The 23173-nt window shown below is 57.3% G+C and overlaps 2 protein-coding genes across 2 annotated transcripts in view; one reads left to right on the forward strand and one right to left on the reverse strand.

Annotated features, from left to right (window-relative positions):
* Window positions 1-7351: 7351 nt before the first annotated feature.
* On the forward strand, window positions 7352-15332 carry DCAF15 (DDB1 and CUL4 associated factor 15). The gene is given in 14 exon segments (XM_053898358.1): window positions 7352-7517; window positions 9231-9328; window positions 9421-9556; window positions 10275-10381; window positions 10457-10596; window positions 10698-10868; window positions 12827-13107; window positions 13109-13262; window positions 13356-13447; window positions 13544-13672; window positions 13800-13885; window positions 14097-14201; window positions 14296-14411; window positions 14802-15332. Coding segments are annotated over 14 exon segments (1803 nt in total). The 5' UTR covers window positions 7352-7385; the 3' UTR covers window positions 14858-15332.
* A 77-nt stretch (window positions 15333-15409) lies between these two features.
* The window catches only part of RFX1 (regulatory factor X1), a 32052-nt gene continuing 24288 nt past the window's right edge, over window positions 15410-23173 (reverse strand). Inside the window, 12 exon segments of the mRNA XM_019427494.2 lie at window positions 15410-16852; window positions 16989-17034; window positions 17119-17272; window positions 17686-17894; window positions 17977-18126; window positions 19454-19551; window positions 19640-19791; window positions 20114-20223; window positions 20313-20431; window positions 20681-20796; window positions 20887-21006; window positions 22012-22193. Coding sequence (XP_019283039.2) covers window positions 16683-16852; window positions 16989-17034; window positions 17119-17272; window positions 17686-17894; window positions 17977-18126; window positions 19454-19551; window positions 19640-19791; window positions 20114-20223; window positions 20313-20431; window positions 20681-20796; window positions 20887-21006; window positions 22012-22193 — 1626 coding nt within the window. The 3' untranslated portion in view covers window positions 15410-16682.

Raw genomic sequence — 23173 nt, forward strand, 5'->3', positions numbered from 1 at the left:
GGGGACAGAGGATCTGACATGGGCTCTGCGCTGACAGCAGAGAGCCTGACATACGGCTTGAACTCATGAACCGTGAGATCATGACCCGAAGCCAAATTCAGAGGCTTAACTGAGCCACCCAAGTGCCCCTAAATCTTTCTATAGATTAATAGGTGTAGATATAGGTATAGATAGATCAATCAATACATAGAGATAGAATTCTATGTCTATAAATAGATTGAAAGAGGAAGATACATATATAAAATGATATATACATATGTACATACAAAAGGATATATATATAAAGAATAAAGGATAAACATATACATGATAAGATAGATATAGATGATTTAGATATGGATATCTTACTGGTTCTGTTTCACATGTGCATATATAAAAAGATAGATATATATACACATATCTATCTATCTATATATATATAAAGGATATATATACATGATAAGATATATCACATACAGATACACATATATGTAGATACATTCGTTATTGGTTCGGTTTCCCGTGGGTAGTAGATGGGCAGGCAAGATCATTCTGTGTAACAAGCAGCCCCAAGGGTCAGCGACTAACCCCAGAGTTGGTCATCCACACAATATGACCTCAACGGATCAGCAGGGTCACTCTGAGCCACACAGTCACTCAGGGATCCAGTCCACCAGAAGCCGCACCGTCTTGAACAGCAGCCCCCACACTTGCTGGCTCTGTGGAAAAGAGAGGACTCCCAAGTCAGCTTTTCAGGGTTTCCACCCAGAAGTACCTTCTGCTTGCATTTCACTGGCCAGGATTAGTCACGTGGTCCTGCCTGACTGCAAGGGACAGAGAAGGTGGGGGTCGGGGTAGGGACTTGGGAGGAGCAAGGGGACTATTGGGAGTATTACTCTCTCTGCAACACCCAAGGACCAGAAATCTGCTCTGGAAAACCTCTTACACAGCCGGTAACAGATACATACAAGAGCTCCCTGTAGGCTCGTTTATTACAGTGAAAATTCTCTGCGCGTGGGATCACACACGGCTGGTGATTGTAATTCACGTCACTTCCTCGGAGGGCCCCTCACCAGAACCCCCAATCAGAAGCAACATTTTTTGTCTCTCTCTCTCTCCTCTTCCCTGCCTTACTTTCCTTCCTGGCATTTCTCACATCCTGACTTACATATCTGCCCACCGTCCACTGTCCTCCCCCGCTGTGGAGGTGGGCACTTGGCCATAGTCACCTCTGTCCCTCAGCACCTAGAGCAGTGTCAGATACAAACCAGGTGAGTGGTGAACATATGTCGTGCGAACAAGTGAAAAATAATCTCCTAAGAGGGGAATAAACAAACCAAACATGTTCCTGTTAAAATAATAGAGAACCAAGGGCGCCTGGGTGGCTCAGTCTGACTTCGGCTCGGACCGTGATCTCGCAGTCCATGGGTTCAAGCCCCATGTCGGTCTCTGTGCTGACAGCTTGGAGCCTGGAGCCTGCTTCGGATTCCGTGTCTCCCTCTCTCTCTCTCTCTCCCTCCCTCAAAAATAAATAAACATTAAAAAAAAAATAGAGAATCAGATCTAGGACACACAAGGGACTCACTCTATATACGTAATGTATCAGCTTCCTGGAACGGTCGTACCGATGCTCACAAACAAGGTAGCTTAGAACGGCAGGCATTTATTCATTTCAGAAGTCCAGATTATTTATTTGGACCTGTGGAGAGGGCCTGGAAGTCCCAAGTCAAGGTGTTGGCAGAGCTGTCCTTCTGGAATTTCCTTCCTTGTACCTCTTCCAGCTTCTGGTGGTTGCTGGCAATCTTTGACGTTCTTGGGCCCGTGGCTGTGTCAGGACCATCTCTGCCTCAGTTTCCATGTGGACTTTTCCTCCATGAGAGTGTCTGTGTTCCTCCTCCTCTCTTTTAGAAGGACACTGGCCGTGGGCTTTAGGGCCCAGCTGGTTAATCCAGGATAATCCCATTTCAAGATCTTTTACTTAATTACGTCTTTTTTTTTTTTTCCCCCAAATAAGGTCATATTTGCATGTTCTAAGGGTTAGGACACCAGGATACCCTTTTGTGGGTCACTGTTCAAACCATTACATGGATTAGTGTGGGTAGGGCTAACCTCGTGAGGAGAAAAAGGGTACAGAGCGAGGCTGACAGTTTTGATCATTTTCATAAAGTGAAAAAGATATTGGGGCGCCTAGGTGGCTCGCATTTTTTTTTTAGAAGCTGAGATATAATTGAGATACAACGTGAGTTTTAGGTGCACAATACTTCATTTTGTTTATTACGTGAGTTTATTACTCATTTATTTATCACGTGTTGATAGACTTTTACTTGTTTCCCGCTTTGGGCGATTAACAAATAACACGGCCACGATCAGTCCTGAGCGAGTCTTTGAGGACACATGTCTTTTTTAAAAGTTCTCCTGATGGGGCGCCTGGGTGGCTCAGTCGGTTGAGCGTCCGACTTTGGCTCAGGTCACGATCTCGCGGTCCGTGAGTTCGAGCCCCGTGTCGGGCTCTGTGCTGACAGCTCAGAGCCTGGAGCCTGCCTCGTATTCTGTGTGTGTATGTCTCTCTCTCTGCCCCTCCTCCGTTCGCCGTCTCTCAAAAAATGAATAAACGTAGGGGCACCTGGGTGGCTCAGTCGGTTAAGCGGCCGACTTCGGCTCAGGTCATGATCTTGCGGTCCGTGAGTTCGAGCCCCACGTCGGGCTCTGTGCTGACAGCTCAGAGCCTGGAGCCTGTTTCAGATTCTGTGTCTCCCTCTCTCTCTGACCCTCCCCCGTTCATGCTCTGTCTCTGTCTCAAAAGTAAAATAAATGTTAAAAAAAAAATTTTTTTTTTAAAAAGTTCTCCTGGGTAGGGGTGCCTGGCCGGTTCGGTCGGTGGAGCGTGTGACTCTTGATCTCGGGGTTGTGGGCTCGAGCCCCACATTGCCTGTGGAGATTATGTAAAAAAAAAAAAAAAAAAAAAAAAAAGACGTTCTCGGGTGAATACATCGGAGTGAAATGCGCTGAATCACACAGTAAGTGCACATTTCACTTTTTATGAGACTGCCAAACTGCCTTCCAACGTGGTTGTGTCATTTTGCACCCCCACTGGCGGCTGTGAGAGTTATGGTTCCTCCGAGCCCTTGTCAACACTTGTGGTCAGTCTTTCATTTTAGCCATTTTGGTGGGTATGTCCTGCTATATTATTGTGACTCTATTTGTAGTTCTTTGACGACTAATAAGGTTGAACATCTTTTCACGTGCTCACGGCCCATTCTATGTCTCCTCCGTGTTGAATTTAAGACTGTATAAAGGTAATACCTATTTAAAATAAGTGAGGGGGCGCCTGGGTGGCTCAGTCAGTTAAGCGTCTGACTTCGGCTCAGGTCAGGATCTCACGGTTCGTGAGTTCGAGCCCCACGTCGGGCTCTGTGCTGTCAGCTCAGAGCCTGGAACCTGCTTTGGATTCTGTGTCCCCCTCTCTCTGCCCCTTGCCTGTTCACACTATGTCTCTGTCTCTCTCTCAAAAGTGAATAAACATTTAAAAAAATGTCAATGATAACACCCATTAGGATGGCTTCTATTGAAAAAAAAAAAAAAAAAAAGAGATGACCAGGGCACCTGGGTGGCTCAGTCGGTTAAGTGTCAGACTCTTGGTTTCAGCTCAGGTCATGATCTCGCAGTTTGTGAGTTTGAGCCTGCACGGAGCTCTGCACTCACAGCACGGAGCCTGCTTGAGATTCTCTGTCTCCCTCTCTCTGACCCTCCCTACGTGTTCTCTATCTCTTTCTCTCAAAATAAATAAATAATTTTTTTTTTTAAACGCAGAAGATAACAAATATTGGCAAGGATGTAGAGTAACTGAAACCTACTTCTTCTTCTTTTTTTTTTTAACATTTTTATTTATTTCTGAGAGACAGAGACAGAATGTGAGTGGGGGAGGGGCAGAGAGCGAGAGGGAGACCCAGAATCCGAAGCAGGCTCCAGGCTCTGAGCTGTCAGCACAGAGCCCGACGCGGGGCTCGAACCCGCGAACCGCGAGATCATGGCCTGAGCCGAGGTCAGAGGCCCAACCAACTGAGCCACCCAGGCGCCCCTGAAACCTACCTCTTATCTCTACCCTGACACCCGGTCCTTGAACATGACCCATGGGCCCCGAATACAGCCGCTTTTCTCCATGTTCACTGCCATTACTCGAATCTGAGCCACCATAACCTCTCCCTCTGGCCTCCCTGAGGCCATTCTTGCCCCACCACCCCTCTTCCCCTCAACATCCTCCACACAGAAGCCAAATGAACTTTTGAAGAGTCTTCTCTTCAGAAACCTTGGTATTTTGAAATAATGTTCAATTTACAGAAGATTTGTGCTATGGACTAAATGTGTGTGCCTTGCCTAAAGGCATATGTTGAAATCCAGCCCCGATGGGATGGTACTGGAAGGTGGGACCTTTGGGGGTGGTTATGTCATGAGGATGGAGAGACTTCATGAATGGGATTAGCGCCCTTTAAAGGAGCCAGTGTTCGTGTGCCTTTGCTGTCTCCTCTTTCTCGCTGTTTCTCTCAGTCATGGGAGGATATAGCAAGGATATACAATCCAGGATTGGCTATGCCAGTGCCTTGATCTTAGACTTCCCAGCCTCCAGAACTATGGGAAATCAAATTTGGTTGTAAACCCTACCCAGTCTACAGTAGTTTTAATATGGCAGCTCAATGAGTTAAGATAATTTGCAAGGAGGCACAGAAAGTTCTTGTCTACCCATTACCCACTGGCCCAAATGTGAACATCTTGCATAACCACGGTACAGTTGTCACAACTAAGAGGTTAGCTAACCTTGGCACAAGACTGTTCACTAAACTACAGGCTTAATATGAGTGACACCAGTTTTCTCTCTGATGTCCTTTTCCTTTCTGGTCCAGGGTCCCATCCAGGACACCACATTTCATGTATTTATCACGTCTCCTAAGACTTCTCTAAGTCGTGCCCGTTTCTTGGTCAGGCTTTGTTTCTCGTGATCCTGACGTTTTTGAAGTATCCTAGTCAGGTCTTTGTAGACTGTCGCTCAAGTTGGGACAAACATCTGATGGTTTCTCACAACCAGATTGAGTTTGGGGGTTTAAGTGATGATATTGAGGAGGCGATGTGTCCTCCTCATCATATCATATCAAGGGTCCGGGCACATGACTCATCGCTATGATGACAATGTTGGTTACCTGGTTGAGGTAATGTCTGCCAGATTTCTCCACTGTCAAGTTAGTTGCTTCCCTTCCCATAACTTTATTCCTTAGAAGCAAGTCACTAAATCCAGCCCGCACCCAACAAGGTGGAGAATTAAGCTCCACCTCCCGGAAGGAGGCATATCAAACAATCTGTGGACATACATTTAAAAAAACCGAGTAGTTAATAAATATTTTGGGAGAGATAATTTTGGGGTAGGTGTTTCTCTTTCCAGTTTCATCCACAAATTTTAGCACTCATTGGTAGATCTCGCCTGCTGCAAATTGTAATTGTGGTGTTTGCCTGATGATAATTTCCTATTTCCCTCATTCTTTCTACACTTATTAATTGAACATCTTCTATATGGAAGAGTGGTCTCTTCCCCCCCCCGCCCATTTTTTATTCAATCATTTATTTACACCAGTATGAACTCATGGGTATTTATTTAATTCTTTGGATTACAATGATTATTTCTTTGTTTGTTTATTTATTAATTAAAGTAATCTCTCCGCCCAATGTGGGATTTGAACTCAAGACCTGGAGATCAGAAGTCGCACGCTCTACCCACTGAGACAGCCAGGTGCTCCATGGATCATAATGATCTTTTAAATCTCATATCAGATTCCATCATCTTCTACTAAAAACCTTCCAGAGGCTCCACTTTATGCTTAAGAGTAAAATCCAACTATCTTGCTCACCCGACACTCCCTGCCCACTTCCCGGTCCTTGTCTGTTTGACTTGCTTACTTTCTTCCTTGCTTATTCCTGCTTTGGCCCAACTGGACTTTTTGGGGTCTTTCAGTCATGTCACCCTCATCCCTCTGAAGGCTTTGTCTTTACTGGAATATTCCTCCTCCTCACCTGCATGGGGACCTCTCTCTAACTGGCCTGAGCAGCCTTCTTCCTTCTCTTTGATTTCTAATCCTACCTGGAATTAGGTAACTGAAATCTATTTCTTTATCATCTGTCTTGTTCACTGCTGTACCCCTAGAACCTAGAACATAGTAGGTGCTCAAGAAATATTTGCTGCATAAATGAATGCACGGAATGCATTCAAGAGGCTGGGAGAGTACAAAGAACAAGATCCATTCACTCCCTCTCTGATTACAGCCATAATTGAGGCATATGCGTGCCAGGTACTCAGGAGCACTACACGGTAAGCCTCAGTTTCACCCTGTGTAAAATGGACGTAATAAAAGGACCTATCTAGCGGCGCCTGGGTGGCTCAGTCAGTTGAGCGTTTCACTTCAGCTCAGGTCATGATCTTGCTCACGGGTTCGAACCCTGAGTCGGGCTCTGTGCTGATGGCTCAGAGCCTGGAGCCTGCTCCGGATTCTGTGTCTCCCTCTCTCTCTGCCCTACCCCCTGTTCACGTCCTGTCTTTTTCTCACAAAATTAAAAAAAAAAAACATTAAAAAAATCTATTTATAAAGGACCTATCTACAAAACTGTTGTGAAGACTAGATGAGCTAACACATATGAAAATGATACTCAGCAGGCATTCAACAATTATTAGTATTGCTATCTGTAAAATGGGCACAACAGCGACTTACTACGTAGAATTGTTTGTAAGCTCAGAACCGTGTCTTGCACATGTGAAGTGCTATATAAGCGATCGATTCTACCATTATCGTCATCGTCATCCCACCAGGCCGTCCCTACTTTCAACGAAAGATGTTTTTAATCGAATCTCATTTTTTTTTTTTTTTTTTTGCAAATCCCTTTCTTCGGCCTGCCCTGGTGGTCTCAGGATACTGTCAGGCCTCTGCACCTCCGTATAGAGCGCCGACATCACTAGGCTGGGGACTCTGGCCCTTGTGGACCACAGACTCCCATCGCCCCGCCCACAGGCCTGGACCGCCCGCGGTCTCCATGGAAACCCACTAGCCGCAGGGGGGCGTGACGCCGCCGAGACGGATAGGGGCCTTCGCCTATCCGGTCAAAGTCATCTCGGCAAGGGGCGCAAATGGGGCCTCTGATGGGTGCGTCCTTGCGGAAAGGCGGGGATACGGCGGCGGACCACGGGGGTTGTGCCGTTTCTACCAATCAAGTGCCGAGATCGCATTGACGGACAGGCGTAGCGGGAAGAGGCCCCAAGTGCGGGCTTTCACCCAACAGACTGGCCGCAATGCCGAGAAAGGGCCAATGAGGAGGAGGCGGGGGTGGGACGAAAAGGCCGGTTGCTCCGGAAGTGGAGGGAGGGGGTGAAAATGGCGCCCAGCTCGAAATCGGAGCGGAACAGCGGGGCCGGGAGCGGCGGCGGCGGCCCCGGGGGCGCCGGGGGGAAGCGGGCAGCGGGGCGGCGGCGGGAGCACGTCCTCAAGCAGCTGGAGCGGGTCAAGGTGAGGCCTGGAGTCTGGGGAGAGCTCGCTGGAGGGTGGGGAAAAGGGACGAGGGAGGCGGAGGGAGGGAGGGAGGGAGTTCGCGGGGTGAGGGGTTGGGGGCGGAGCCCCGGGGGAGGGGGCTCAGAGGAAGGGGGCTGGGCGGGGCCCAGGAGAGCGGACTTGGATGGAGGGGGCTGGGACGGGGGCTTGGATGGAGTGGGCTGGGGGCGGGGTCCGCGGTAGGGGGCTTGGATGGAAGAGCTGCTGGAGGTGGCCGGGAAAGAGCTTGGGTGGAGGGGGGTCGCTGGAGGAATAAGGAGAAAGGGGGCGATCCAGGGTCAGACTCGTTTTTCAAAACCCTGCTCCCACGGCCCCTCCGTTATGGAGCCTTTCCGCCCCCTTGGCAGAGCCCCTGCTACCGGCTTTGGGCTTCCTCTGCCTGGTGTTCCTCTCTCTGTCCCGGCTCTGACCACACGGGAGCTGGGAGTTCCTGTACCTGTGTCTGCCTCCCCCATCGAATGGGAGGGATCTTCCTGGAGAAAGCCTGGTCTTCTCCCTCGACTGGGAGCTTCCTGAGCAGGGCTCTGACTTCTCCATCAGACTGTAAACTTACAATGTGTCGGCGTATCTATCTCCCATCAGTCTGGGAGCTCCGGGAGGGCAGACATGTGAATCTGCTGTGAGGTCAGCAGCAACCTGGGCAGAAATGTTTCCCTGTGGGTAGCGAGAGTGCCTTCTCCATTAGGTTGGGAACTCTGTGAGGGCAGGGCTGTGTCTCCTCCTTTTGACGAGTTCCTTGGGCAGGGATAGCCGCCACCCTCAGCCTGGTTGCTCCCTGGGTTGGTCTGTGGCTCCACCCTTAGCTTGGAAGCTCCCTGGACTGGGATTGTGTCTCCCGTCAGCCTGGGCCTCCCCAACAGGGCTGTTCCATCAGACGGGGATCTCCTTGAAGAGTGTGCCAGAGAGCTCCCCAGATAGGGCTGTTTCCCATCAGACTGTAACCTCTTGAGGGCAAGGCCAAGTATCTCACTCAGATTGGGCTGTAGGACCCGGGTGCTCTGATCCCCTAGCACTCAGCTTGTGCCTGCCTGTCCCCCCCCCCCCCCCCAAATTCTTGCTTGAAGTTTTTGGGATGAGGGAGTCGGTTGGAAGGCGGCTAGGTTAATTGAGAAGGGGGAACTGGGCAGAAATTGGAAGGTCACTGGTCAGCCCCACCCTTCTGCCTCCTCACCTGTCCCTGAGGCCAGGGCTGTCCCAAAGGCCCTGAGCACCCTGTGTGTAGGCTAGTGGGTGAGGAATAGGTGAGTGCAGTTGGTCAAGCCTCTTTAGTGGTGGAGGACACCCACTGGAAACAGCCTTTAGGAAGGCAGCCAGTGTGGCCCCGTGTGACCAAGGTTGACTGGGGAACCTTCCTGGAGGAGGTGATGCCAGTGCTGGTCCTCAGGACCTGGGTGCTTGGGCAAGAGGGGCTCTGAGACTGAAGAGGTGTGAGGCTGGGAGGGTGGCATGGGTCCCTCGTGGAGAGCGAGGCTCAAATGAGGCCCAGCTGAGCCATCTTCCCCAGCTATTCCCACCTTCTGGAGCTTGGACCCCTCTTGAGCGTCATAGTTGGCGGGGGGGGGGGGGGGGGGGGCTATGTGTCTGGGCGAGAACTTGGGGGTGCTACTCTGCTTTAGGTGAGGGGACTGGGGGGCGATGGTGCCTTAAGAGCCAGGGCCACCCCTTCCCCAGATCAGTGGGCAGCTCTCCCCTCGCCTCTTCCGGAAGCTGCCGCCCAGGGTCTGCGTCTCCCTCAAGAACATTGTGGACGAGGACTTTCTCTACGCAGGGTGAGGCTGCGTGAGGCTGGGCCGAGCAGGGGGGTGGCTGGGTGGGGTGGCAGGCTGGCCCTGACCTGGCCATTCTGCCCCCACCCCCACAGACACATCTTCCTGGGCTTTTCCAAGTGCGGCCGTTACGTTCTTTCCTACACCAGCAGCAGCGGGGATGACGACTTCTCCTTCTACATCTACCATTTGTACTGGTGGGAGTTCAACGTGCACAGCAAGCTCAAGCTGGTAGGGCTGGGCCCGGTGCTGGGCTGTCCCTTCCAGCAGCAGGACCCGCAGATCACAGCACCCCTGAGCCCCAGTTTCCTTGTTTGTAAAGCAGAGAAATCGTACTCCTAAGGTCGTTGTCAGGACTTACCACGTGTGAGGTCAAGCCACACGAGATTGCCGTTTTTATAGTTGAAAACGGGTAGACAGCAGCACCCTCGTGAGGTTCGGCTCAACATCTAGCCTGCGGAACACGGCGGGCTCAGGCCAGGGGGGAGCCGTTAGCTTTGCTACCCCCATTCGCTTAACCCTGACTTTGACTCCTTGAACCCCCCCATTCCAGCAGGTGAGTGCTGTCAGACCAGCTGACACGTGAGCCCAGGGAGGTGGACAGGGTTCAGGGTGGAGCCGGCTTGGAACCGATGTGTCTCGCAGGGTCCCCTTTTGTGAGGCAGGGCTTCTATCCGCTTCCTCCCGTGCCAGGCCGCCTCCCTGCTTCCCCTAGTTGTGAGGGTAGCTTCCCCTGCCCGTCCTCAGGAGGGCACAGGCTACGGTACAGGGGCTGCTTAGACTCCCTGGCTGGAGTCACACACACCCTCACCCCCCCACCCCCCAGAAAGGGCGCTCCTGCCAGCTCAGCCCCAGCTCGGATTCCAGGCCAGCATCGTGCGGCCTTGGGCCCCCTCTCCCCCCACCCTACCTGCTCTGACTCCATACCGACCCCGGCCGTGCTGCTCAGGTCCGGCAGGTGCGGCTCTTCCAGGATGAGGAGATCTACAGCGACCTGTACCTGACCGTGTGCGAGTGGCCCAGCGATGCCTCCAAGGTCATCGTCTTCGGCTTCAAGTAAGACCCGGGGACAGGGAAGGCCCGGCGAGGGTGGTGCGTGGGCCAGGCCGCTGAAGGTGTGCCGGCCCCCAGCACCCGCTCGGCCAATGGGATGCTCATGAACATGATGATGATGAGTGACGAGAACCACCGAGACATCTACATCAGCACCGTGGCGGTGCCGTCGCCAGGCCGCTGCGCCGCCTGCCGGGAAGCCAGCCGGGCCCACCCGGGTGAGCGGGCTGGGGGCCTCGGGGTGCGGGCTGCCCCCCCCCCCCCCGCCCCGCCCCGCCCCGCGGCCGGGAGTGAGCCTGGGTGGCTTGTGTTGCTGCAGGCGACCCCAGCGCGCAGTGCCTGCGGCACGGCTTCATGCTGCACACCAAGTACCAGGTGGTCTATCCCTTCCCCACCTTCCAGCCTGCCTTCCAGCTCAAGAAGGACCAGGTGGTGCTGCTCAACACCAGCTACTCTCTGGTGGCCTGTGCGGTCTCGGTCCACTCGGCAGGTAGGCCCCCGGGCCCGACGATGGGCCGAGCACGGGCTGTAAGCCTCAGAGCCCGTGACCTGCCGACTCCGCCCAGAGGGCCCCCCGAGGGTGGTCCTGTCACTACCCCCCCCCCCCCCCCCCCCCCCCGCCACGGCAGATGAGGAGGCCGGGGTGTGCAGAGGTGGAGTCCCTTGTCCAAGGCCACACAGCTGGACAGCAGGAGTACGGGATCCGAAGCTAGCCATGCTCCACCCCGGCACCGTCCACTAGAACTTTCCGTAGGGGTGTGATGGTCTATATCTGCCGTGTCCGCTCCAGCCGCCACCGGTAGCCACTTGGAAGCGGCTGAGTGACCCAAGAACTGACTTTTAAATTTTATTTAATTTTAGTTGAGCTCAAGTAGCCCCATGTGGCCACAGCTACCATGCTGGACAGTGCAGTGCCCTTTTCGAGCAGAAATGGTCACTTAAAATTTCAGTTGGTAGACAGAAGGCCATCTTATGTCTTCGGGAATAGGAAAAAACGCCAGTGAAAGTCACAAGGTGATGTCCCTTGTAGCTAATGTTAAGAGTAGCTAATGTTAAGCTGGTTGATGTTACCACTGGCGGCGATGGGGGACCCTGGGGCCTCACCTGCACCCTCAGGGCCACAGGGCAACAATGTGACCGCAGCCCGGCCTGAGCCCGGGCACGTCCAAGGCTTTGGTGGTAGGGGCTACCTGGCGTCCATCCCTGGGGATCGGGGAGGTAGGACAAGGCAGTGATTCCCTTGGATCGGCAGTCCACTGAGCGCCCCAGCACGCGTGTCTGTGGAGCATGCCTTGAAGACCCATCCAAACGCAAAAGAAACCAAGGAGATCTGTAATGTCAATGACACCACTTACGTCCCGATTTCGTAAGAATGGAGTCAGTAAGAAGACACCCACTAAGTACATTAAAATGGTTGTCCCTGGGAGAGGGAGTGGAGTGGATATAAAAAAAGGATTAAATGTATACAATTAAGCCACAAACCAGCAAGGGCCAGGATGTCCTGTCCCCAGGCCCACGCAGGGGCCTCCTTCCCTGGCTGCTTGTGCCACTGTGGGCAGGGCCCTCTCCAGAACCCAGGCCTCGTTGAGGCCGATACCTGCGCCCGGTACTTGTGGCTATGGGTCCCTGTAGGAAGGGTCACGTGGGACAGGATTCAGCTTTGTGCACACTGGGGTGAGGGGGACATCGTCACCCGTGTCTAACACCTCGCCATAGGACACTGTTTACACAAAGGGGGAGTTTTGACTTGGCCGTCGTCCACTCTGGTGGACAGGAGTGCCTTGGTTCACATCGTCACGCAGTGTGCCCTTGGACAAGTTTCCCTCTGAGCCTCGTTCCCCAGTCTCTGAACTGGGAGGACACAGCCCCCGCCCTCTCAGTGTTGATTGTGGGGGGGGGGTCCTTTGGAGGTGGTGCAGGCAGGGCCCAGGGCTCAGCCACAGTGCTCCTCCCTGAACACACTGGGGTTGTCCGTGGCGAGCCCACATTCCTGATGGTGCCCATAGATGGGCACTGTGTGCCCAAGTCAGTCAGGCTCCCGTTGGGGAGGATGGAGGGCTATGGAGTAAATTTTCAGACTTTGGTGATTTTTAGCTTTTGTCACTGTAAACCGTGAACTCCCCAAGGGCAGGGATTTTTGCGTCTCGTTCCCTCGCGTCCTCAGTGTGGCATCTGGTAGATGCTCAGAAATAAAGCTTGAAGGTATTGTTTATGCACGTGTTTGCACGCGCATGTAAGGCCTTTTCCCCTTCTGAGTGTTTTCAACTGATCTTTCAGCATAGGGAAGTCTTCTAGAAGGGTGTCCCCAAGGTGGATTTCTAAGAACCACCCGCCCCACCCCCCACCGCCCTGCCCCCGGGCAATGAGGGAGGTCTGCAGTGCCCTAGATTTGAACTTGTTTATTGACATCCCCCCCCCCCCCGCCCCCCTTCACTGTTTTCGTTTCAGGCGAGAACAACTTCTGCCAAATCCTGTATGACCACACCACCTCCCCTCCGGCCCCTCCCAGCCCCCCTGGGCCTCAGAGCCCTGAGGTGCCCCCCACCCTCCCCAGTCCCTGTCCCGAAACAGCCCCCGCCCGGGTCCCTGGGGCCCCTGAGCCCTCGCCCGCCATCGCCAAAGCCAAGGAGTTTGTGGCCGACATCTTCCGCAGGGCCAGAGAGGCCAAGGGTGGGACCTCGGAGGAAGCCCGGCCGCCCCCCTGCCCGGGGCCCTCGGGCAGTCGCTGCCCGCCCGCCCTCAGAGCCCCTGGCCCCGTGTGGGGAGGTGGTACCCCGAGACAGCCCCCCTGCGGCGGAGGCACCAGCCCCTGAGCCCGGCTACGTCAACTACACCAAGCTGTATTACGTGCTGGGGTCCAGCGAAGGGACCGAAGCGGAGGATGGTGAGCTGGGAACCCACCCGGTGGGCAGGGCCCCAGGCATGGGAGGCCAGCCAGGCCTCCCACCACCCCTACCCCCACTTCCTGCCCCCTCAGAGTTCGAGGATGACAAGATCTCCTTGCCCTTTGTGGTGACTGATCTCCGTGGCCGCAATCTGCGGCCCATGAGGGAGCAGGCTGCCGTCCAGGTTGGTGCCAGTGGGGGGGCAGGCCTAGGGGCGGCCCCTGGGGAGCCTGCTGGGGTGACAGCTGATGCAGTCTTGCCCTCCGCCCGCTGCCCACAGGGTCAGTACCTGACGGTGGAGCAGCTCACGCTGGACTTCGAATACGTCATCAATGAGGTCATCCGCCATGATGCCACCTGGGCCCACCAGTTCTGTTCCTTCAGTGACTACGACATTGTCATCCTCGAGGTGGGCCCAGGGAGGGAACGGGGGGGGGGGGGGGGGCGGTGCCCAGGGCCTCTCTGTTCTGGGCATCACCCCCAATAACTGTCACTGTCTCACTGCCTGCCCTCCCCCCTGCGCCCCTGCCCCCCAGGTCTGCCCGGAAACCAATCAAGTCCTCATCAACATCGGCCTGCTGCTCCTGGCGTTCCCGTCCCCCACTGAGGAGGGCCAGCTCCGGTGAGTGAGCGGGATGCCCCTCGCCCCCGCCCAGCAGCGGGCCGCGCTCGGATACTTCAGGGGAGTGGGCGAGTGGGGATGTGAGAAGACTTCCCCTGCCCCCCAAACTCCATTACTGTTCCAAAGACAGAAGCCCCCCAGGGTTGCCTGGGTCCCAGCTGAGGGACCCGTTGGTCCCGTCCCTTTCTCCTTTGCTCCTCACCCACTGCAGACCAAAGACCTATCACACCAGCCTCAAAGTGGCATGGGACCTCAACACAGGCATCTTCGTGACAGTCAGTGTAGGCGACCTGACCGAGGTCAAGGGGCAGACCAGGTGAGGTGGGACTGGGGGCGGGGGGGGGGGGGGGGGGGCTGGGGACGGGGGTGGGCGGCCTGGGTGATGAGAGCCCTCACCCCCTTGCCCTCAGCGGCAGTGTCTGGAGTTCATACCGCAAGAGCTGCGTGGACATGGTCATGAAGTGGCTGGTGCCTGAGAGCAGCGGCCGCTACGTCAACAGGATGACCAACGAGGCGCTGCACAAAGGTGGGCCCCGTGACCCGACGGCGGTCAGGACTGAGGTCCTTACCCTGGTGCCATGCCAGGCCTGGAGCGGGTGCTGATTCCTCAGTGTTCCTGAGCGGAGGAGTCCGCTGGCTGTGCCACTGGACACGGTGGAATGGGGGTGAGGGGAGGAGGGCAGGCCCGGCGAGGCGAGGGGCCGGCTAGGAGAGGACCCGGCAGGCGTGGCGCCCGGGGAACCGCGGCCAGTCCTTTGTTCAGCAGACCTTTGCCGGGTGGCTGCAGGGTAACGCAGCAGGCTCACTGCCTTCTGGAACCTCGTGTGGCCCAAATCGGATCGGGGAAAGAGGCGGACCCCTCCCACAGCCTGGGCCCGCAGAGACCCCACGGCTCCCTTCTGCCCCTTCCCTGCAGGGTGCTCGCTGAAGGTTCTGGCAGACAGCGAGAGGTACACGTGGATTGTGCTGTGAGGGCCCGGCCGCTCTGGGCACTGACTCCAACTACCTCCGCGGCCTGGGAGCTGGCCGCCTTCCTGGCAGCCTCTCCCCGGCTGGCCGGCCGACCGGTGACCGACTGACGACGGCGCTAGTGTTAGGCTGCGGGGAAGGGGGCTGGGTGGGGCAGCCCCTGGTGGCCTGAGAGTCTGGACGCTTCTTATTTATGCCTATTTAAGTTGGGAAGGGGCAGAGGGAGGGAGCCCCCTGCCCCACCAGCCTCAAGCGCCCACCTTCACCCCGCGCTGGGCACAGGCCCTTGCTCTTTGCGCGTCTGCCCCTTTCCTTGGCTACAGGTGTGGACGTTGCCCCCCGGGGAGGCCGAATGGACCCCTTTCCCCTGCCCTGCCCGTCCCCGCCTCCCCCACCTGAGGTGGCAGACCTCGTGGCCATCCCCTCCCCCTGCCCGTCATTCCTCTTCATGTAATAAATGTTTTATTTCTGAGCCTCACTGAATTCCCTTTGCTGCCGCTCGGGGCCCAGTTGGAGCCCCCAGCCCCGAGGCCCCTCGAGTCAGCAGTAGCCAAATATCACAGCGGAATTTATTGTGTTTTAAGAAAGACTACAAAAAGGTAGAAAACAGCTCGGCACACTAGACTACCACACGCGTGGACACTTTCACGGCCAGGAGAGGGGAGGCCCCGAGGGCAGGGGGGACGGGGTGGGGGTGGGCCACCCCAAAAGCTGTAGCACGCGGAGCACACAAAATAGTGATTTTTATACAATAGGTTCAGGTTTTTCTTTTTTTTCCTTTTTTTTTTTTTTTTTTTTTTTTTTTTTTTGCTTTTTGCTTTTTGCCATAAACATCTATCTCACAGGTTGAAGACACTGAGAAAACCGGAACAGATAAGGCCATGATGGTTGGAAAAAAACCAACAAGTTACCAACTCCGCTCGGGCGGCTCACAAAAATCGCACAATAGTCGTGGGGGGGGGGCGGGGCGCACTGCACGGAGGAGAAGCACAGTCTCCTGGGAGAGGAGGAGCGCGGAGGTTCCATTACAAACCAGAGGCGGGCGGCCTGGGACACTGGGGTCTTGGATCTGAGGGAGTGGAGCCCCCAGCCTGGGCCGGGACGGGCGCGGGCACTTCTGGACCCCACTGCCGGCAGCAGGCCCCTCGGGGCTCCCACGCCCAGCCCCGCCTGCTGCTCTTTGGAAGCTGGAGGCGGCATCCCCCGGGCCACCCTACCCCCCGACCAGGCCAGGCAGTGCCCCCCTCTAGGGCTGCGGGGCAAGGGAGGGCCCAGCTCTGGAGAAGATGCGACACCCACGGCTTTAATTGCACTTATACCAAGGAGTGGGGAGCGGTGGGGTTGCTGGGGGAGGGGTCCCGGGGCTGCTGCTGACAGTGGGGGTCCCCAGGTGACGCCCACCTGTGCCCACCTGGGGCTCAGGGTTGGGCCCAGGACAGACTGTGCAAAGCCAGCGAGCTGAATAAGTTAACGGTTCCACAGGGGAGGGGGGGCCTGCCTGCTTGCCCCCTGGGATGGGAGAGGGAGATGCTGAGGCCTCGGAGGCCAAGGAGCCAAGCTGGCTGTCCCACGGGGCACCTGGGCACGGAGGCGGGTTCCTTAAGGCACGTCTTTTGTGTCAGTTTGCAGCTGCGGCTCCGCCCCGGCCCTGTGATTGGTGCCGGCCCCACTGGGGGCGGGGACCCCCTAGCCTTCCCTGTCTTGGAGGCCCCCATCCCGGCCCTGGCCGAGGCTGGAACGGTGACAGCGAAGCCACAGAAGCTGTGAGGGACCCTGGCGTGGGTGGGCGGCGGGGGCGGGCGGGGCGGGGTGGGGGGAGGCCGCGGGCTTAGCTGGAGGGCAGCGCCTGCACGAAGAGGCCCCGTGTGTCTGTCCTTGCCAACTTGGCCGGCGGCTCCAGGGCATCCGGGCCCAGCGCGGGTGACTCTCCGCCGGCCGCCAGTGAGATGTCCTGTGGCAGCTCGTCCTCGCTCTCCTCCTCCTCTTCCTCCTCCTCGTCTGGGGCACACAGAGCAGGTCCGGCTCAGCGTGTGGCGGCCGCACCCCCAGAGCACCGTGGGCACCTCCTCCGCCCCGATCCCTCTGGGTCACGCCCCTTGGACTCAGGCCCTGGGTAGGGACGCGCCCCGCCTACCTTTGTCCGGGTCAAGGGGGTTCAGCGAGGTGGTCAGGTTGGCGAACTGCAAGGAGGCAAGACAAGGGGTGAGGGTCCCGCCAAGGGTGGGGGGGGCCCGCCCGCGCCCTGGGCGCCCCGCCGCGCGCACCTCGCCCATGACGGCGATGGGGGTCTCGCCCTTGGCCTGGGCCACGCGGTGCTCGATCAGGTAGTACATGTACTCGTCGTAGAGCAGCCGGATGAGGTGGAAAGACCCAAAGCTGGCAGCGCTGCGCAGGGTCAGGTCCCGGATCACCATGGAGCTGTAGGCGGCGGCGGGAGAGGAGACCGTCAGGCCCGGCCCCGCCTCTCGCCCCCGTATAGTACCGCAAAGACCCCAAGCGCCGGCAAGCCCGGCGACCCGGGCCCGGTCTCGCGCTGGCTCCCCAAGGGCTTCCGTCAGTGACAGCAAACGGTCATCACCCAGCCCACCGCCAACAGGGCCTCCGCCTTCGTAAAAGGGCACCTGAGCCCCAGGGAAGGCGGGGGCGGGGGCGGGGGCGGGGAGGGGGGGGAGGTCTTCTCCCGTCCCAAATTCCCCGAGGAGGCGGGGCCTCCTGTGATCCCATTCTGACCCGCCCCCGGAGGGGAGGAGCCGTCCCTAAGCCCCCGCCCTCAGATCAGGGTCCTCCCACCCCGCCCCTTCCCGCCCGGATCGCGCAGGGCCCGAGCGCACCTGTAGAAGGACCACTTAAGGAGGAAGAGCTTGGCGGCCTTGGGGAAGCCGGCGCTGCCCTGGTAGGGCTTAAGCACCTGGCTCACGACGCCGTCCAGCCAGGCCGCCCACTGCTCCAGTGAGTTCTGCTGCTGCAGGGTCACCTTGAAGTCCTGCTCCAGACGCTGCACCACGCGGTCCTCGCAGCGGCACACCCACGAGGCCTGCTCCTGCAATACAGCGGGCACGTGCCCGCGGCTCAGCCACCGCCCCGGGGCCGCCCCGCGCTCACCGGCTCCGCCGCGCGCTCACCTGCACGTTGGCGAAGTCCACGCGGTTGAGGTCGCTCAGCATCTGGTTGATCTGCGCGGTGTTCTGCAGCACTGCCCGCGCCGCCTGCGCCAAGTGGTTGAGCGACGTGTAGCGTCGCAGCGTCTGCGCGAAGGCACCGGCCGCCGCCACCTGCGGGGCGGGGGGAGGGGGGGAGGCTTGTGGCTTGTGTGGAACCCACCTCCACCCCCGCCATCCCCTGCCCCACACACTGCAACTTCTCTGATCCTTTCTTTCTCCTGAAAGGGAGGGATGTATCTTGTCGTTTTTGTTGGGAAATCAAGGGGTTTGGGATTTTCAAACTTTGGGTGGACACCCAAAGTATGGGACCAAAAAAAAAAAAAAAAAAAAATCAATGCAATGTGTCTGACCAGATTATTTCTTTTCTTTTAAATTTTATTTGAGCGAGAGAGAAAAACTGTGCACACGAGCAGGGGAGAGAGGGGAGAGGGACAGAGGGAGGGAGGGAGGGAGGGAGGGGGAGAGGGGGGGGGGAGAGAGAGAGAGAGAGAGAGAGAGAGAGAGAGAGAGAGAGAGAGAGAATTCCAAGCAGGTGCCACGCTCAGCCCAGAGCCAGATACGGGGCTCAATCCCACAACCCTGGGATCATGACCTGAGCCAAAATCAAGAGTCAGAAGCTCAACCGACTGAGCCACCCAGGTGCCCCGTGTTATTATTATTTTTAATTAAAGGACACAATACAAACTCTGAGGGCACTGCCTAGAAAGGGCATTGCTTGGATTGTTATTCCTTTGAGTGTCAGGGAGGGTGGGGTTTTGTTCATCTCCGTCATTGCTGTGCTCCCAGCATTGAGAACCGTGCTGGCACACAGCAGGTGCTCAATAAATGCATGCTGAATAAATGAATGAATACATGAGTCTTGCCAGTTCTGAAGGGCTTCCCCCTGGATCCAGCTTCTACTCTTTCCACCCCTCACCCCCCCGCCCCCCCCCCCCCCCCAGTGTGCAGTGCACTCAGGGGTGATGCTTCAGATGTCCGGTTCTGTACGACTGTCTTGTTACCATTTTAAGGACAACAAAACAACCCTTTTCTTCCTTTTACTTTTTTCGCTCAAGAGCAAGCACGTCGCATCTAATCCCTCACATCTAAGCAGTGAATGTGCAGCATTGACGCAGAGGGCCATTATTCTGTTACCTTATAGATGGTGCTTTTTTCCCCCCCTGTTGAAACCGTCTGAAGAGAACTACTTCAAGCTGCATTTGGTTTTTATTTTTTTAAGATGTTGGATCGTGTACAAACATACCACCAAGGGGTTGCGTTTCAGAAGTGGGCACCTGAGGAAGCCGGTTTGTAAAGACAACACCCAAGGCTCACTGTGAGGGAACAGGAACTGCCTCTCTAACGGGGAGGGGAGACCAAGCCCCCCAGCCCACAGTTCCATGGCCAGGAGGGAGGAGCTGGGCTGTGCACCCAGGCTGGCCGCTCGGCCCGCCCTCACCTTCACACGCAGCATCTCCTCTGGGATGTTCACCATGGCGTGGGTGAGCCAGCTCTCCAGGCTCTTGGCAAAGTTCCGGATCGCTTGGGTCAAGGCACCTGTGGGTGGCAGCGGGGGCGTATCAGGACCGCAGGGGGGAGGGGGGAGGCGGGAGGGTGGGGGGGGGTGTGGCCGCGGCGCACTCACTGGGGATGGGCCGCAGCACGTCAGGGATGAGGATCTCCACCAGGCCCTGGTACAGCACATTGTCACAGTGCTTGGTCCACTGCAGCACTGGCTCAAACTTGGAGAGGAGCACCAGGCTGGCCTTGGGCAGCCGCTTCTCAGCCTCGTCGTGCCTGTGGACACCCACCCCGCCCCTGAGGTCAGGCTGACACGGGCCCCGATGCCCCCGGGGTCAGACGGGCACAGGCACCCACCCGCTGCGGGGAGGAGACGGCCCGGCGAGGCGCGCTATCCCCCCGCGCCGTCAGACCGACACACAGGCACGCTCCGGGGTGGGGGTCACAAGGCCACGTACACCCCCCAGACTGCAGGGGTTCGGGCAGATGCCCCCCTTCTACATGATGGCCGAGGTCTGGCTGCCCCGGCCCCGGGTGCTGCTGACTCACACAGTGCCCCACGTCCTTCCCTCCTCCCCACTCCCACTGAGGGACTCACACGGCCAGCGGAGGCGCCTCGTTGGGCTGGCTGAGGTTGTACCTCCAGAAGGTTTTCCACAGCGTCTCCACCAGGGTGAACTGCAGGTTCACCATGACGTCGACAATGGCCTGTTGGGGAGGCTGGATGCTCAGGGACGGGGCGGGCGTGGGGCAGCATGGCCTTCCCTCACCCCTGCCCACCCAGCCGGCTGCCCTACCTCACAGTGTTCCCGGTACAGGACCTGGAAGGCCTTGATGTCCCCAGGCCCGACGCCCTCGGGGAGCACTTTGCCCTGGAGGTCAAGCTCCGAGAAGTCAGGGAGACTCCTCGAGGCATCTGGAGGCGGGAGGAGACACCATGAGGCCTTTATCCTCTACCTGCGCGCACCCCCCCCCCAGGCCTCTCCCCGGGATCGTATCAGGTTGTCATCACCCTCCTCCCCAGCAGGGCCCCCCCCCCCCCCGCAGGCAGTGGGGGACGGTGAGGCTCTGCAGCGGGGGCGGGGGGACAAGGGAACCATGTGCATGCTCTCCGGAGGCCTCGGACCTGCCCCAGAGCCCGCCCCGCGGGCCAGGACACTCTCACCCAGAAACTGCTGGTACTGCTGCACCTGCGCGCTGATGTCCGACAGCCCCGCGGCCTGCTGCGGCCCCACAGCCACGCCGTTCGTCATGCCCTCCATCTTCTGGAGGGGCTTGAGCCTGCAGAGGGGGCGGTTGGGGCCCTGAGACAGGCCAGCAAGCCCTGCACCCCCCCCCCCCCGCCCGCGCGGGGCCGCCCCTTCCCGCTACCTCTGCTTCTGTGAGAAGGGCTGGCCCCGCATGGCCATGTGCTGCTGGTCCTCCATCAGTCGCAGCAGGGGCGAGCTGGCCTTGATCCGCAGGCCGTAGTAGTGGTATTTGGAGTTGCCCCTGGGGGGAGGCAGAGGGTGAGGGCCAGGCTGCGCCCGGGGTGGGGGGGGTGGAGGGCTCCGGTTGTTCGCCTGGGCCCTTCCCGTCACCCCTGCCTCCTCTCTGCTTGGGGGACGAACAGCCCGGGGGCGAGACCCGTGTTCCACAGAGCCGAGCGGGCGCCGCGCTGGGGAAGGACAGGGGCTGTGGGTGTCAGGCGAGGTCCCCACGTGCCAACGGCCTTCTGGGAAGGCGGGGCCAGCATCGGAGGGCACGCCTGGGCCCCTGACACTGGCACGGGCCGGGAGCTCCGCACGGACTCGTAGACTAATAGTTATAAGGACACCGCGGGCCCTGGCCTGAGCGCTCCGCACGCACAAAGGCCCGTGTTCCTCAGCCCTATCCCCTGAAGGGTGCTCCTGGCACCCTCCACAGACAGGTGAAGAAGAAACCGCGGCACAGAGAGACGGTCAGGCACGTGCAAGCGAATGAGGCAACGCCTAAGCTGGGAACTGGACCGGAGAGATGAGCAGGGCTCACCCCAGGGAGGTGTGGGCGTTGCAAAGGAGAAGAAGGGAAGAGTGGGTTCGTGGGATGGCTCCTTGTTCCTCCCTACATGAATGCACTCGAAGGCCCTGATTTAAGCACCAACCGTGTGCAGCTCCTGCATTTTAGCATTGGGAAGCCAGATCAGAAACAAGAGAAGGGAGTAACCCAGAGTCATGTTGGATGGTGCTCCTCCGTAAGGAGAAAAAGCAAGCGGGGAAGGGGGCGGTCTGGGGAGTCAGGGAGGTGGGAGGTGGGAAGGCTGCAGTTTTAGTTAACGGGGCCAGGCGGCGTTTGAGGAAGAATACGGGGGAAGAGTGCGTGAAGGAGAAGGCGTAGCTGGTGCAAAGGCCCTGGGGTGGGAATGTGTGGGTGTGACAGGAAGGGGCCAGTGAGCGAGGGCGTGACAGGGGTAGCCGAGGCCCTGGAGAACTTGGGAGACGGGGCAGGCTTTGCGGCTGTCGGGGGTGGGCGGCCCACCTGGTGCCCAGCCGTCGGGTGCGCAGGCCCATGAACACGGAGCGGATGAGCTTGCCGAAGGAGGCGGCGTTGACGGGCTCCAGCTTCTGCTCCTGGCAGTGCAGCAGGTAGTGGCAGTAGAGGGTGCTCCGTGGCAGGCTCACACCCTCGGCCGTCTCATAGTTGTCTAGGAGCCACTGAACCTGGGGCCGGACCAGGGACCGAAGAGCATGAGGCACTGCTTTAGTTTCTGGAATACTCATTGTGAAGTGTTCTCTGTACCTATTTTCTTTTCTTTTGTTAATGTTTATTTATTTTTGAGACAGAGAGAGAGAGAGAGAGCACAAGCAGGGGAGGGGCCAAGTGAGGGGGACAGAGGATCCAAAGCGGGCTCTGCGCCAACAGCAGTGAACTCACGAACCCTGAGACCGTGACCCGAGCTGCAGGTGGAGGTTCGATAGACTGAGCCACCCAGGCGTCCCTTCTCTCTGTGCCCATTTCCAATTGTGACGCTGACAACCACGTTGTAGGTCACATCGTAGCATAATCACCGGTGGGAACTAAATCTCATGGAACTCTCTAGAACTGCACCGTCCAACAGAGTTGCCTCCAACCACATGTAGCTATTTAAATTCATTTATACTGAGTGGAAAAGGCCAATGTCAAAAGGTCATGTGGAGTATGATTCATAGAACATTCTCGAGATGACAGCATTATAGAAATGGGGAACAGATTCATGGTTACTGGGGGTTAGAGACGTTGGGAGGGAGGAGGGCGGGGGTTACCATAAGGGGTAGTTGGAGGGTGATCTTTGTGGCAGTGGAACAGTTCTGCATCGTGATTGTAGTGGTGGTTTTCCAAATGGACACCCGTGGTAAAAAGATAGAAGTAGACCCCCCGCGTTGTACCAAGGCCAGGTTCCTGGCTGGATACTGTACTGTAGTTACGTAAAACGTAACTAGTGGGGTAATCTGAGTGGGCGGGGTAACCTGGGTGAGTCGCCCACAGGGGTCTCCCTGTACTATTTTTGCGGCTTCCTATGAATCTACAATTATACCAAAGTAGCGTAAGGAAAAACAAACAACTCAGTTCCTTGGTGACCCCAGCCACATCTTAGGCACTCAATAGCCACATGTGGCCAGAGGCCTCTGTATTGAACAGCACAGAGGGAATACTTCTATCA

Source organism: Panthera pardus, unplaced genomic scaffold (assembly GCF_024362965.1).
Source record: "Panthera pardus isolate Hobbes unplaced genomic scaffold, ASM2436296v1 HiC_scaffold_8, whole genome shotgun sequence".
NCBI lineage: Eukaryota > Metazoa > Chordata > Mammalia > Carnivora > Felidae > Panthera > Panthera pardus.